General features: G+C 45.2%; 1 protein-coding gene across 2 annotated transcripts; it reads left to right on the plus strand.

Moving 5' to 3' along the window:
• Window positions 1-54: 54 nt before the first annotated feature.
• On the plus strand, window positions 55-1,677 carry RPP21 (ribonuclease P/MRP subunit p21). Of its 2 annotated transcripts, none has more exons than XM_069488548.1 (5): window positions 55-133; window positions 209-309; window positions 404-486; window positions 1,250-1,382; window positions 1,533-1,677. In XM_069488548.1, the coding sequence occupies exons 1-5, from the start codon at window positions 77-79 to the stop codon at window positions 1,591-1,593; spliced, it is 435 nt and encodes a 144-aa protein (XP_069344649.1). In that variant the 5' UTR covers window positions 55-76; the 3' UTR covers window positions 1,594-1,677. The 2 variants fall into 2 exon arrangements, with proteins under 2 accessions (XP_069344649.1, XP_069344648.1); XM_069488547.1 differs by having other exon boundaries at window positions 1,250-1,375.
• The last annotated feature ends 12,176 nt before the right edge of the window (window positions 1,678-13,853 follow it).

Raw genomic sequence — 13,853 nt, forward strand, 5'->3', positions numbered from 1 at the left:
TACACTTCCCGGGGGCCCTTGCGCGGGCGGCGGGGGCGGGGCCTGCGGGCGGCCTCGGGGCGCCGGCGCGGCGCTGATGGCCGGGCAGGTGAAGGACCGCGAGGCCTTCCAGAGGCTCAACTTCCTGTACCAGGTAAGTCCGTGACGGCGGCTGCCCGGGGAGCGGGTCCCGGTGCCGCAGGCTCCGAATGACCGCTTCCTCGCGCAGGCCGCCCACTGTGTCCTCGCGCAGGACCCCGAGAACCAGGCGCTGGCGCGGTTTTACTGCCACACGGAGAGGACCATCGCGAAGCGGCTGGTCTTGCGCCGGTGAGACTGTCGCGGGACCTGGCGGCGGGCGGGACGCGGCAAGAACGGGAGAGGGAGCGCGGGCGCCGGGACCATCTTCCTTCTCCGCCCCCAGGGACCCCTCGGTGAAGAGGACTCTCTGTCGCGGCTGCTCTTCCCCGCTCATCCCGGGCCTCACCTGCACTCAGCGCCAGAGACGTCAGTGTGCCCCCCAGGCGGGATGATTGCGGAGCCCTGCGGGAGGGGGAGATGGGGGCCACACAACCCTTCCTCGCTTTGGGCGGGTGTTGGGCTTGGGTTCCGCCGGAGTCGGCCTTCTCCAGCTCCGGGTTAAGTTGCTACCTCCGCTTTCATAAGATGAGGGGTGGGCTTGGCTTTTTTCCCCCGATCTGGGCAATAGAGAAATGATGTTACTTTGTGAGGCATCCCCACCTAGGCGTAATAAATAGATGTTATTTGGCCTCGTGGAGCACCTGATTCCCATCACCATTCATTTTAAAGTGTGTGAAGTACTGTGCTAGATCATTATTCTCACTGAAATTACAGCCTGATGCGACAAAGAAACAATTGAAATAGTGTAGAAAAGGACTAATGGGGTAAGTAGAATGCAAAATTATTTATGCCAGTGGCGTAAGGTTCATGATAAGCGAAGGGAGTGAGAAATGGAAATTCTAGCCATGTGTGAGGCCGTCAAGGGAATGAGAGTTCAGGGGGCAAGACATGAGGCTGGAGAGGGAAACAGGCCAGATCTTGAAGAATCTTGTTAAACAGTTTGAATTTTATCTTAAAGAGTTCCAAGAAATTGATGGAGTTTATGCAGGGGTCTGACATCATCAAATTTGCGTTGGAATTAGGGTGGGGTGGGGGATTCCTACTGAAAAACAGTGGAGACAAAACTGGCTGCAGGAGACCTCTTCTTCTAAACTGGGCATTCTCTTCTTTTTTCCCACTTTCACCTCAGGCGGCAGGGGACAGCGCTGGACAGTACAGACCTGCCTAACATGCCAACGAAGCCAGCGGTTCCTCAATGACCCAGAGCATCTGCTCTGGGGAGATAGGCCCGAGGCCCAGCTGGGGAGCCAGGCAGGTGAGAGGTGGTAGAGAAAATGGGGAATATCCCAAGAGGGCAGGGACAATGGAAAACGAAGAGTTCAAGAGGACACATGGGTGGATTCTGGATTGGTGTAAGGTGCCACCATCTGAGAAAACTAATTCTGCTCCTGTATTTGTGCTCATCTACCCAGATGCCAAACCACCACAGCCCTTGACAACCATAGCCCACCCCATTCCAGCCCACCTTCCTGAGGAGAAAGTGCAGCCTCAGGGCACCAGTGACCAGTGATGGATTCACCCCATCTTCCAAATAAAGTTTAATTCTGTTTTACTTTGTCACATGCTTTTCTGTGGGTATTTCAACTCATAATTCTATTTCCTTCTGTTTCTGTCTGTATTTCTTGGTCACTGTTCTACTCCCACGGTGCAGGGAGATCCCAGTTTCCATAGACCACTTGGCCCCACTAAGCAGCTCCCATTTCCAGAGCCTTGGCTCCAGCTCCCTGTCACCCTTCTTTCTCGGTGCAATGCCATGTCTGTAACTCAAGCTCCAGAGTTCTTTGCAAGGTCCTGGGCCTCCTTAGGGCATTCCATATTTAGGTAGCCATGACTGTTGACTGAAGGGCTGGACAGAATGCTGTCACTGGTTCTGTTTTTAAATGAGGGGGAGTGTTCATATCCTCCAGGCCCACTCAGAGTTGGTCTTTTTTTGATCTCAAAGTTGTATTCTATAAAATTCTAACAAAGGAAGTGGTACAGACCTGAACTAACAAGGTCAAAGGTGCTAAAAAAAAAAAAAAAAAACAGACACCTTTTAATGTCCTTTTAATGCTGCACATTACACAAGTATGTTTCATAGGTAAACTCTCAATGTTTTCTTGAGAATGAGTGAACAACTAAAATGGTTTCTTTGATATCCCTAAAGAGCCTACCTGAGGACAGAATTCCCAGACTGACCTCTTTGCTGGTTGCCAGCTGACCGGTTTACCCCAAAAGTATACAAACAAACTTTACTATTCCCAAAATGTAATTTTCTTTCTTCTGTTTCTCCCATAAATCTTGTGTCACACTTATCTGTTGCATAAAAATCACTCCATCATGTTATAGCTTAAAATAATAATGATTTATTATTTCCTCTGATTCTGTGGGTTAGGAATTGTGAAAGAGTTTGGCTGTGTGGTTCTGTTCCATATGGAGTCAGCTGGAGTCATAGCTGCATTTAGCTGGCGTCTGGTAGCTGGTCTGGAAGACCCAAGAAGCTTTACTTGGATGTCTAGCACCTCCTTGCTTTTCCAAGTGGACTTGCTACCCAGCCAGCTTTGACATCTTCACAGCGTGGCTGTCTCAGTGTGGTTGGACTTCTTACACCCCTTTTGGCTTCCACAGAGAGCATCCCAATATGCAAGTTCTTATCGAGCCTCTGTTGGTGTAGCACTTGCTAATGTCCCTTTGGCCAAAGCAAGGCATATGGCCAAGGCTAGATTCAATGTGGAAGGGGCTACACAGGTGTGGTTCCTTGGTGACCACCAGTATAACAATCTACCATATCTTTGTTTTGCCTTAGTCCCTGACTTGGTCTCTCCACTGACTCCTTCACATGTCAGAAAATAATTTGCATAGAAAATACTAAACAGTGCAAGTAACTAAATGTTGCTTAGTTATTCTTTGACAGTTTATTTCTGGAAATAGTGCCTACCTGGGTCAACTGTGGCAGCCAATTAAAACACGTAGCCTGAAAGTACACCTCATGCATACCTGGACCCTTTGCATCCACACCTCACCTTCCTTGGCTCCTCTAGTGAGTGTCATTTCAGATGATTGAGCTCTTTGACTCATGTACACTAAATCTGATTCTTGGCCAAGTTTGTCTTGAGTGTGTTATGATTGTGCATGACTGACCACGTCCACAGTGGGATAGCAGTCGGGAAACTGAGTTTTGATTTCATGACTCAATCATTAAGTGATTCCTCTCGTGTGAGAGATCATAGGAATCAGGTCCCAGCTGGGAGGCAGACAAAACAATGTGAAATGTGGTTCACTTGTGAGTCCGGTTTCTTCATTTGTTATGTTTCCGTCAATAGAATTGCCTCTGACCTAAAGAACATAGCACTCTTCCTCCTTCCAAAACTCTGTCCTTTTTCATTTTTACTTACATAAATATACATGATTATATTTAACATACAATTATATTCTCTATATAATATTAGTATAGATATATATAGCATGATAGTTGTATAATATATGGATTTCCTGTGTCATAGATGAAAAGAAACCAAATCCCTATTATGTAATAGATTTTTCAAGCATTTCTCACAATTCAGTAATTCAAAATTTATGCTCTGGCCGGGCGCGGTGGCTCACGTCTGTAATCCTAGCATTCTGGAAGGCTAAGGCGGGTGGATTGTTTGAGCTCAGGAGTTCGAGACCAGCCTGAGCTGCCACTGAATTATATACTTTAAAAGTTAAAATGGTAAATTTTTATGTTAAGTATATTTTATAATACTTAAGTAGAGATATTTTATATCTCTACTACAAATAGAAAGAAATTATATGGACAGCTAAAAATATACATAGAAAAAATTAGCCGGGCATAGTGGTATGTAATCCCAGCTACTGGGGAGGCTGAGGCAGAAGGATCACTTGAGCCCAGGAGTTTGAGGCTGCTGTGAGCTAGGCCAATGCCACGGTACTCTAGCTTGGGCAACAGAGTGAGGCTGTCTCAAAAAAAAAAAGAAAGAAAAAAAAGAAAACAAAATTTATGCCCTTTCAGTACTCTAAATAAAATTAAACAAAAGAGAGGAAAAACTTAGGTCATTCAAATTAAATCAAGAAATGAGTCCAAGATTGAGGCCCACTTCAAAAAAAAAAAAAAGAATATGAGGACTTCTTGTAGCCTTAGAAACCAGGCCTTAATCATTCCTTGAACATTAAGTTCATTTGGCACTTTCAAAACTTGTAAAAATGAGTATCATTACTGTCGGGAGAAAGAAGGATTGAGAGAATGTTATTCTGAATTCAGAAGGCAATTATAATAGAAAATTATTTAGATTCTCAACAATGGGAATAATAAAAATTTTGGTTTTGTCTAGCTCACATAGTTGTATCAAATAATGTAAGTGGAGGCACCTTAAAAATTGGATATTATAAGGTATTTTAATAAGTAATCATAATACTTTGAAAGTAATAACAGGTAGCAAAATATATTTTAAAAGACAGTCATGGACATCAGGGAATCTGAGTTACTGTCCCCGTAAAAAAATCAGTGTGTATCTCTAATTTAAAATATTATTGTATCACCATGAGAATGGTGCCTGTGCCTGGTTAGTGCTCAATAAATTTTTTAAACTATTTTGAAATAATTATAGATTCACTGGAAACTGCGGAGAGTATACAGAAAGGTCCCCTACATCCTCACCTGGTTTCCTCCTGTGCTTACTGTTTTTATTGTGGTATTATAAAATACACTTAACATAAAAATTTACCATTTTAACTTTTAAAGTATATAATTCAGTGGCATTAAGTGTATTTGCAATATTGTGCAACCAGCACCACTATCTAGTTCCAGAACTTTTTCATCAACCCAAACAGAAACCTGTTTCCATTAAATGGTCACTCCCAGTTCTTTCCCACCCCAGCCCCTGGCAACCACTAATCTGTTTTCTGCCTATGGATTTGCCTATGCTGGATATTGCATGTAAATGGAACCATATAATTTGTGGCCTATTGTGTCTGGCCTCTTTCACTTAGCGTGTTTTTAAGGTTGCTCCACGTTGTAGCATGGGTCAGTACTTCATTCCTTCCTACGGGTGAATGATAGTCCATTGTTTTGATAGACCACATTTTGTTTGTCCATTTATCTGTCAACAGACACTTGGGTGGTTTCCACTTTTTGGCTATTGTGAATAGTGCTGCTGTGAACATTTGTGTACAAGTTTCTGTCTGAGTACCTGTTTTTAATTCTTTTGGGTATATACCTGGGAGTGGATCATATGATAGTTCTACGTTTCCCTCTTTGAGGAACCACCACACGGCTTGGCACAGCTGCTGTGCCATTTTACATTCCTACTAGCAACATAAGAGTTCAGATTTCTCCTCGTCCTCATCTACTTTTTATTTTCCATTTGTTGTTTTTTTTAGCCATCCTAGTGGGTGTAAAGTGATTAACTCTTTGTGGTTTTGATACACATTTTGCTAATGACTAATAATGCTGAGCATCTTTTCATGTGTTTTTTGCCATATGTATATTTTCTTTCAAGAAATGTCTTTTCGAGACTTTGGCCTATTTCAACAAATTGAGTTGTCTTTATGTTTTGAGTTGTAAGAATTCTTTATATAATCTGGTTGCTAGACCCTTAACAGATACGTGATTTACAAATAATGTATTTCATTCCATGAGTTGTCTTTTTACTATCTTGATAGTATCTTTTGATGCAAACTTTTCAACACAAGTTTTTTTTTTTTGTTTGTTTGTTTTTTGTTTTTTTTTGAGACAGAGTCTCACTTTGTTGCCCAGGCTAGAGTGAGTGCCGTGGCGTCAGCCTAGCTCACAGCAACCTCAAACTCCTGGGCTCAAGCGATCCTCCTGCCTCAGCCTCCCGAGTAGCTGGGACTACAGGCATGTGCCACTATGCCCGGCTAATTTTTCTATATATATATTTTTAGTTGTCCATATAATTTTTTTCTATTTTTAGTAGAGACGGGGTCTCGCTCTTGCTCAGGCTGGTCTCGAACTCCTGACCTTGAGCGATCCACCCGCCTCGGCCTCCCAGAGTGCTAGGATTACAGGCGTGAGCCACCGCGCCCGGCCCTACACAAGTTTTTAATTTTGATGATCTGGCAACTACTTCCTTGAGAACCAACTGTCTCAGACCTTATCCTCTGCCTCCAACCAGACTTCTTTTGGAACTTACTCTAACCTTAGTCCTGCTCAGTGTGACCCTGCCACTACTCTCCAGCTGTGTCATCTTACAGCATCTTTGTACTTGTCTCTACAGTAAGACCTTGTTCCACCAGGACCTGCGATCATAGGACGACTCAGGCTTGAGCCAGCCTGGGTCCTGTCTCCAGAACCCCACAGGGGTATGGCACGGCACGGCCAGTCCTGGCTCAGGCCTAGCTCCATCCCCGGGGCAGTTCTTGCCATCATTTTCCACATGTCTTATAAAGAGCCAGATTTGCAGTCAGCATAAAGATGAGATCTGTTGTTTCTTGGGCATGATACTGCATTGAAAGGATGTACCATGGTTTGTCTTAACTGTCCCAACTGATCAGCGTCTGCCCCTCCCACTGCTTCACTTGGGCCATCTGCAACATTTTGCTATTATGAACAATGCTGAGATGGAAAACCCTGGCTCCAGACCCAGCTTCGCTATTTGTCAGCTTTGTGTTGCTGGACCATATTAATACTAAGTAATCCCCACTCCTACTGCCCTTAGAACTTCCTAGTTTGCTTCAGAGTCTGTTGTAGAAAACTGATTCATTTGCAGCTGCAACTAACTTGTGAATTTTGTAGATGCTGTTGATTCACTCCATCCAACAAGAGTCTGCAGCATTTGCTGAAAAACCTTTTCTGTGGTGCCTGACGAAGGACTTGTACTTTCAGCGATTGCACAGCTAGATACGTCACTCTGTAGAGCCCCCCCGTGCTTCCCAGTCCACCCCCACCCTCCCAGCCCAGGAGTAAACCCTGAGGTGAGCCTAGGGGTCCCGTGGCTAAGGACAGTCAACTCCATCAAAGTGTGCCAGGGCTGAGAGTCTCGGAATTCTGTGCCTATGCCCCAAATTCAGGATTCTCTATTCTCAGTGCCCCGTGGCTCTTGTGGCGCCAAGAGCCAACGCATTGTGTGAAGTCTATGGGTTGTCAGTTACCGATCGCAAGATGTTTATTCCTCCCACTCCAAGTCCTTTATGCGGTGCAGTAAAACTCCAGCGGAGGCTGCTGGTGGTGCGGGGACCTCATCCCCAGCTGCCGCTGGGTCAGAGGCCGAGCTCGAGGAATTAGCCGAGGGCCACAGACCGGGTACTGTGTCTCTAGGCTCTGCGGGAAGCTGGCCCAGATGGGTCGCCCCCACTGTGCCTGGAAAGAGTGGGATGGTCTGGGTTACTGAGAACCACGGGAGACTCAAGGGGCAGTGTTCGCGATTTATTGAAGATTCGCAATATCTCAATAGGAGGAAAATACAGTCAAATTGAAGAAAGGTCCAGAAGGAAGAAAGGAACACCAGGGACTGCTCCAGAGCTAGAAAATAGTTCGTGAGAGACCAAATAGGTCGAAAAAGCAGAGGAAATGTGTTTTCCTGAAGTCCCTCCGCTGTCTCCTCGGTCACGGGTCTGCTTTGCTCTACGGAGAGTCCCTACCTGGGCGGCATTGCGGCCACCGCGCCACGGCTGAGCAGCTCCTGTCGTCCTGTCCTCGCCCAGCCCTCCTCGTCTGCCTTTGCTCGTCCCAGGTCCGCGAATTCTTAGCGCTCGCTTGCTCGATCCCCCGCAAACCTGGTGCGTCTGCTCGTGGGCGTCCGCCCCCACCCGCCTCCCGCGCGAATCGCAGGCCGTGGCCACTGCCCTAGCTCGGGCCATCATTATCTGTCCCTGAGATTCCTGCCAACAATACCTGACACGTGTCTTTATCTCCAGTCTTACTCCCCTCCAAAAACTCTGCCTGCAACCAGAGAGATCTTTATAAAGCAAAATGTCATCTGGTCTCTCGCCTTAAAAACCTTCGTGGTCCACATAATCATCTCAATTGACGCAGAACAACATTTAACAAAATTCAACACCCTTTCATGACAACAGCCTTATACCTCAACATAATAAAGGCCGTATGTGAGAAGACCACAACTAACGTCCTACTGAGTGGCCAAAGACTTAAGGCTTTTCCTCTAAGAGTAGGAACAAGACAAGGATGCCCACTTCTATTCCACACAGTATTGGAAGTTCCAGCTAGAGCAACTACAGAAGAAAAAAATTAAAAAGCATCCAAAATGAAAAAGAAGAAGTAAAATTATGTTTGTTAGCAGACAGCACAATCTTATAAGCAGAACATCCTAAAGATTCCACACCCAAAAACTTGTTAGAGCCAATAAGCAAATTAAACAAAATGCAGGATATAAAATCAACAAGCAGAAATCAGTTGCGTTTCTATACCATGCCTTGCAATGTGGCATTTCCTCTGATCCTGAAGAGGCCGGTGGACCCAGTCCGGGTAGAGCGCTGACTTAGAGAAGGAGAGAGGCAACTAAAGGAATCTGAACAGGAGGATCAACGTGTGAGCTCAACACAAATCACAATAACAGCATTCCCTCACCCAACCTAAGGATTAAGGTATTTTCAGTCAGTTTGTGAATATTTTGAGAAAGTTATCAAGTATACTTCTTTCTTAATAATTTAGTGAGTCCCGTAACAGAAAACCAGAATCAAAATTTCTATTGCATTTTTCAAGGAAAGTGCCTCCTGGGCACTTTGGATTTTTGCTGAGTCCCATTCTCGATAGATGCTATGAGAACCTAGAAAACTAGGGACTCTTAGCTTTGGTTTCATTTCCTTATTTTGTTTATCTCTTTTGTTTTATGAGTTCTGCTCAGATACTCTATTTCTGTTTATGTTTCTAAGAAACACAGCCCCAAATGTGCATACAATCTTCAACACAAAAGAAGCAAAAGCTGACAATATGTAGCATAAATCTTTAAAGCATTTTAATTGCGGAAAATAGATGCCAAAGTCACAATAAACAACACTCCACTGCAAACTATAGAATGCAATAATTTGCTTCTCTATAATAATTTTTCTCAAAAATCGCTATCAGTGATAGGCTGGTTTATGGCCTCTAATCACAGCCTAATCTCCAGAAACTGTGCATGTTGCCTTACTTGGCAAAGGAGACTTTGCAGATGTGATTAAGTTAAGGATCTAGAGATAGAAAGATTACTCTGGACTTGCCGGGCAGGCCCAATATAATCACAAAGAGCCTTATCAGAGGAGGCAGGAGGAGTCAGAGGGGAAGGGGATGTGATGGCCCAAGGAGAGATTGAAGTGATTCACTTTTTTTTTTTTGAGACAGAGTCTCACTCTGTTGCCCAGGCTAGAGTGAGTGCCGTGGCGTCAGCCTAGCTCACAGCAACCTCAGACTCCTCAGCTTAAGCAATCCTCCTGCCTCAGCCTCCCGAGTAGCTGGGACTACAGGCATGCGCAACCATGCCCAGCTAATTTTTTCTATATATATTTTAGTTGTCCAGATAATTTCTTTCTATTTTTAGTAGAGACGGGAGTCTCACTCTTGCTCAGGCTGGTCTCGAACTCCTGACCTTGAGCGATCCACCCGCCTCAGCCTCCCAGAGTGTTAGGATTACAGGCGTGAGCCACCGCGCCCGGCCTGTGATTCACTTTTAAAGTGAGGAAAGAGTTACAAGCCAAGGAACATAAGCAGCCACTGGAAGCTGGAAAGGGTAAGGGAGTTAGTTCTCCCCTAGAGCCTCCAGAAGGAACCAGCCCAGCTGACGCCTTGACTTTAGCCCACTGAAATTAATTTTGGACTTACGGCCTCAAGACCTCTAAGTGAATAAATATGTTTTGTTTTAAACCACCAAAGTTGTGGTAACTTGTTATAGCAGTCAGAGGAAATTAATACACTACTTTGGTAGGCTGAATGATGACCCTCCAAAAGATATCCATGTTAAATCCCCAGAACATGTAACTCTTACTTTATATGGTAAAAGAGTGAATATTACCTTACATGGTAAAAGATACGATTAAGTTAAGGATTTTGAGAAGAGAAGCTAGCCCAGATTATCTGGGTGGGACCTAACTGCGATCACATGTATCCTCATAAAAGAGAGGCAGAGGGAGTTTTGAGGTGCACAGACACGCAGAGAAGGTGACGTGAAGGTGGAAGCAGAGATTGGAGTGATGCAGCCACAAGCCAAGGAATGCCTGCCACCATCAGAGGCTGGAAAAGGCAAGGAATGGATTCTCCCCGAGAGCTTCTGGAGGGAGCACAGCCCTGACCACACCTTAATTTTGGATTTCTGGCCTCCAGGATTGTGAAAGAATAGATTTCTGTTGTTTTCAACCATCAAGTTTGTGGCAATTTGTTAAAGCAACCACAAGACGCTAATACAACTACCATAATCTAATGTTTAAAAAGCAATCAATTGGGCCGGGCGCGGTGGCTCACGCTGTAATCCTAGCACTCTGGGAGGCCAAGGCAGGTGGATTGTTTGAGCTCAGGAGTTCTAGACCAGCCTGAGCAAGAGCAAGACCCCATCTCTACTAAATATAGAAAGAAATTAGCTGGACAACTAAAAATATATATAGAAAAAATTAGCCAGGCATGGTGGCACATGCCTGTAGTCCCAGCTACTTGGGAGGCTGAGGCAGGAGGATCACTTGAGCCCAGGAGTTTGAGGTTGCTGTGAGCTAGGCTGATACCCCGGCACTCTAGCCGGGCAACAGAGTGAAACTGTGTCTCAAAAAAAAAAAAAAAAAAAAAAGGCAATCAATTGGATGGTTGCAGGGCAAAATCAAGTCTCTCAAATTTAAAAGTTGATACCTGTTTGCAAGAATATCATTAAGTGCAGAAAGAAGTATTTGATTCAAACAAGTTCCTTGAATGCAAAAGCATTTATTTCCATCTAAAAGTATGAATTGCATTCTGCCTTCATCACCATGTAAGATGTTAACAGGATGGCACAAAGCTCAAAAGGTAATGATGCATTATTTTAAGTATTTATGAAACATTACACAAATTAAGTAATTTGTTTTTTAAAAAACAGCAACATTGCTATGGTTCAGGGCATTTGCATTTAATAACTTCCAAAGACCAACTAACCCACCTACATTGTTATTAGACATTGTAAGTTTGCTTTAAGATCCAAAAACTCCCTTGTAGTAAATGGATCTATTTTTTCTTGAAAACTAGTTTGTAGAGTTTGTAACTGCTGAGAACTTTCTCCTTCAGGAGGCTGCAGTATGTGTGGAAAAATTCAGGCCCTGTGGTGCCTGATCTGGACTTTCTGTTTCCTCCAGGGGACAGATGGCTATGTTGTTCTTTGCAGAGCTCCAAAGCATCCCCATCTCCAGTTCCTCCAGGCCAAAAGCAAACCCTGAGGTAAGTCTGGGTCTTTGTGGCTGATGTTTGTAAACCATGCTGAATCTGTAACCAAGCCTCCATTTCTCTCTAGGGTTTGACATGGCTAAAAGTGTACCAGGTTTATGGATTGGTGATTAAATTTCTCATGAAAGGACAGACTATATGCTGTGCCTGGCTGTGGAATTTCAGTTTCCTGCTGCTAGAGCTCTGTGTTCCTTCCATTGCAGGCCCGTACTTGGTGCGGCAGTACTTGTCCTGTGAGGGCCCGTCAGGGTCAAACCCGTGCTGGCAGTGCTCAGCGGCTTTGTTAAGACCAGGGATTAGGTAATGTTCTCTGGTTTCTACATGGAAAAACTGACCATCTTCAACGGAGGAGACATTGTTCACTAAGAAAACAGGTGGATCTATACCAAACTTTCCTTGAACCGCACTCAACACTGGTCTCTGAATGTTAGCCCACATGCTCAACAGGGCAAAGTATCACCCCCGAGATTCTCTCAAGGCTTCTCGAGGCTCTGCTTTGATGTGTCATCATTTCATGCATCAGTGTTGAATTAGGCAAGTTTTAGCAGTTGTCATATTATATCCAGATTATAAAGCCACATCTGACCTCTAGACTTCTGTGTATCTGCTGCCGATGATTGGGAACTGGCCATAATTAAGAGCCTTATAAAGTCAGGACTTTGAAGTGTGCTTTGAAATAGATTTCCTATCGTCTGCGCCATTGTCTGAGGGTTGACTATGAGTCGCCACAACATCTGGCTTTGTGTACAAAGATCTCTCCAAAGGCACCGGATCCACAAGGGTTCCTCATGATAGAACCAGAATGAAGGCCGGGCGCGGTGGCTCACGCCTGTAATCCTAGCACTCTGGGAGGCCGAGGCAGGTGGATCACTCGAGGTCAGGAGTTCGAGACCAGCCTGAGCAAGAGTGAGACCCCGTCTCTACTAAAAATAGAAAGAAATTATATGGACAACTAAAATATATATATATATACAAAAAATTAGCCGGGCATGGTGGTGCATGCCTGTAGTCCCAGCTACTCGGGAGGCTGAGGCAGTAGGATCGCTTAAGTCCAGGAGTTTGAGGTTGCTGTGAGCTAGGCTGACGCCACGGCACTCACTCTAGCCCGGGCAACAAAGCGAGACTCTGTCTCAAAAAAATAAATAAATAAATAAATAAATAAAGAACCAGAATGAAGTTGCTGCAAAGAAGTGATGGTATATGAGACAATGTGACCCCGCAGGGCCTGTGTTTGCTGAGGTAACTGATCCTGAAGTCTGTTTTCTGTTTTGATGATAAGGAGACTCCTTTATGACTCCACTGTGGACTCATGCTCATTCAAGATTTTGAGAATGGGCAGCACAATTTGGTCAGCAGGGTATCTTTGCCTTGCACTGCTAGATGAAGCTGGTTCGGGCAAACGAACTCCCCTTTTTCCTTTGTAGTCTTCATGGCATTGTTTTATCTTAGGTTCTGCAGAATGGCATCTATAGGGCATAGTTGTCAGTGACGCAGGGAGGCCAGGAGATGGCAGGCAAGTGAGGGGACCCAGAAGTAGCCAGTGGCTGTGCAATGCGGGGTAAGCCTGGTGAGACCATGCCCCGCAGTGTGGAGGGCACAGTGGCAGCTGCGGTGGGAGCCTGGGGATTGGCACGCGCTCCAGCACAGACTGCTTCCGGACTCTCTGTGGCCACCGTTCCAATTACAATAAGTGGGTGGGTCTCCTTGACTAAATCAAAGTCTCTTTGAACACTATATTGTCACAGTCCGTCGTTGTGTCTAGAGGAAATTAAATAAATGTTTTTGGATCTATCACTGATGCATTATCAATGATTTTGAAGAGTAAATTTGGAAACCTAAGAAGATACCCTCACTTGCCAACCACTATCATTGTCTCTTCTCATTTCCCTGTTCCTCTCAGGGTGTTTCTGGGACCTTCTGTAGGAATTCTCAGTTCCAAGCTGTTAGCTGTTTCCCCACAGGGGCTGCAGCCCTGGCCTGAACTCTGCAGTGTCACACACACACTTGTGTGCACACACAGTCCTGAGACCTCCGTCCTTCGCTCAGACTTTTGGGATCACATCACACATGCCAAGTGTCGTCCCGCCAGGGTGTTGAAGTGTCTCATCCCCTCCTGCCCTCCCAAGGGGAAGGGCTGGAGCAAATGATCTTGGCCCCTTCAAGTTTCTTTCATGTTCAGGCCCTTCCAGCCTGGGAATGAAAGGACACCGTGGGTTAGTGAGAGATTATGGAAGAGCCAAGGAGCTGGGCAGGGTGGGCTGTTCTACGGGAGAACCAAAGGGTCAGACTGTAGAAAGGATCCTGAGAAAGGAGGGAGTGGTGGTGCTGGGGGTTCCCATGGGAAAATTCATTGCTAAGTACACCAAATGCCTTCAAGTGTGCAGAGGTTCTGAGCCAGGGGGTG

This window comes from Eulemur rufifrons, chromosome 15 (assembly GCF_041146395.1).
Source record: "Eulemur rufifrons isolate Redbay chromosome 15, OSU_ERuf_1, whole genome shotgun sequence".
Taxonomy (NCBI): domain Eukaryota; kingdom Metazoa; phylum Chordata; class Mammalia; order Primates; family Lemuridae; genus Eulemur; species Eulemur rufifrons.

What these genes read in the sequence shown, in the direction of transcription:
- RPP21 (XM_069488547.1), top strand. Translation starts at nt 77, where the DNA reads ATGGCCGGGCAGGTGAAGGACCGCGAGGCCTTCCAGAGGCTCAACTTC. An exon ending in GGCTCAACTTCCTGTACCAG is followed by an intron (nt 134 to 208) that starts GTAAGTCCGTGA and finishes TTCCTCGCGCAG; the next exon opens with GCCGCCCACTGTGTCCTCGC. An exon ending in AAGCGGCTGGTCTTGCGCCG is followed by an intron (nt 310 to 403) that starts GTGAGACTGTCG and finishes CTCCGCCCCCAG; the next exon opens with GGACCCCTCGGTGAAGAGGA.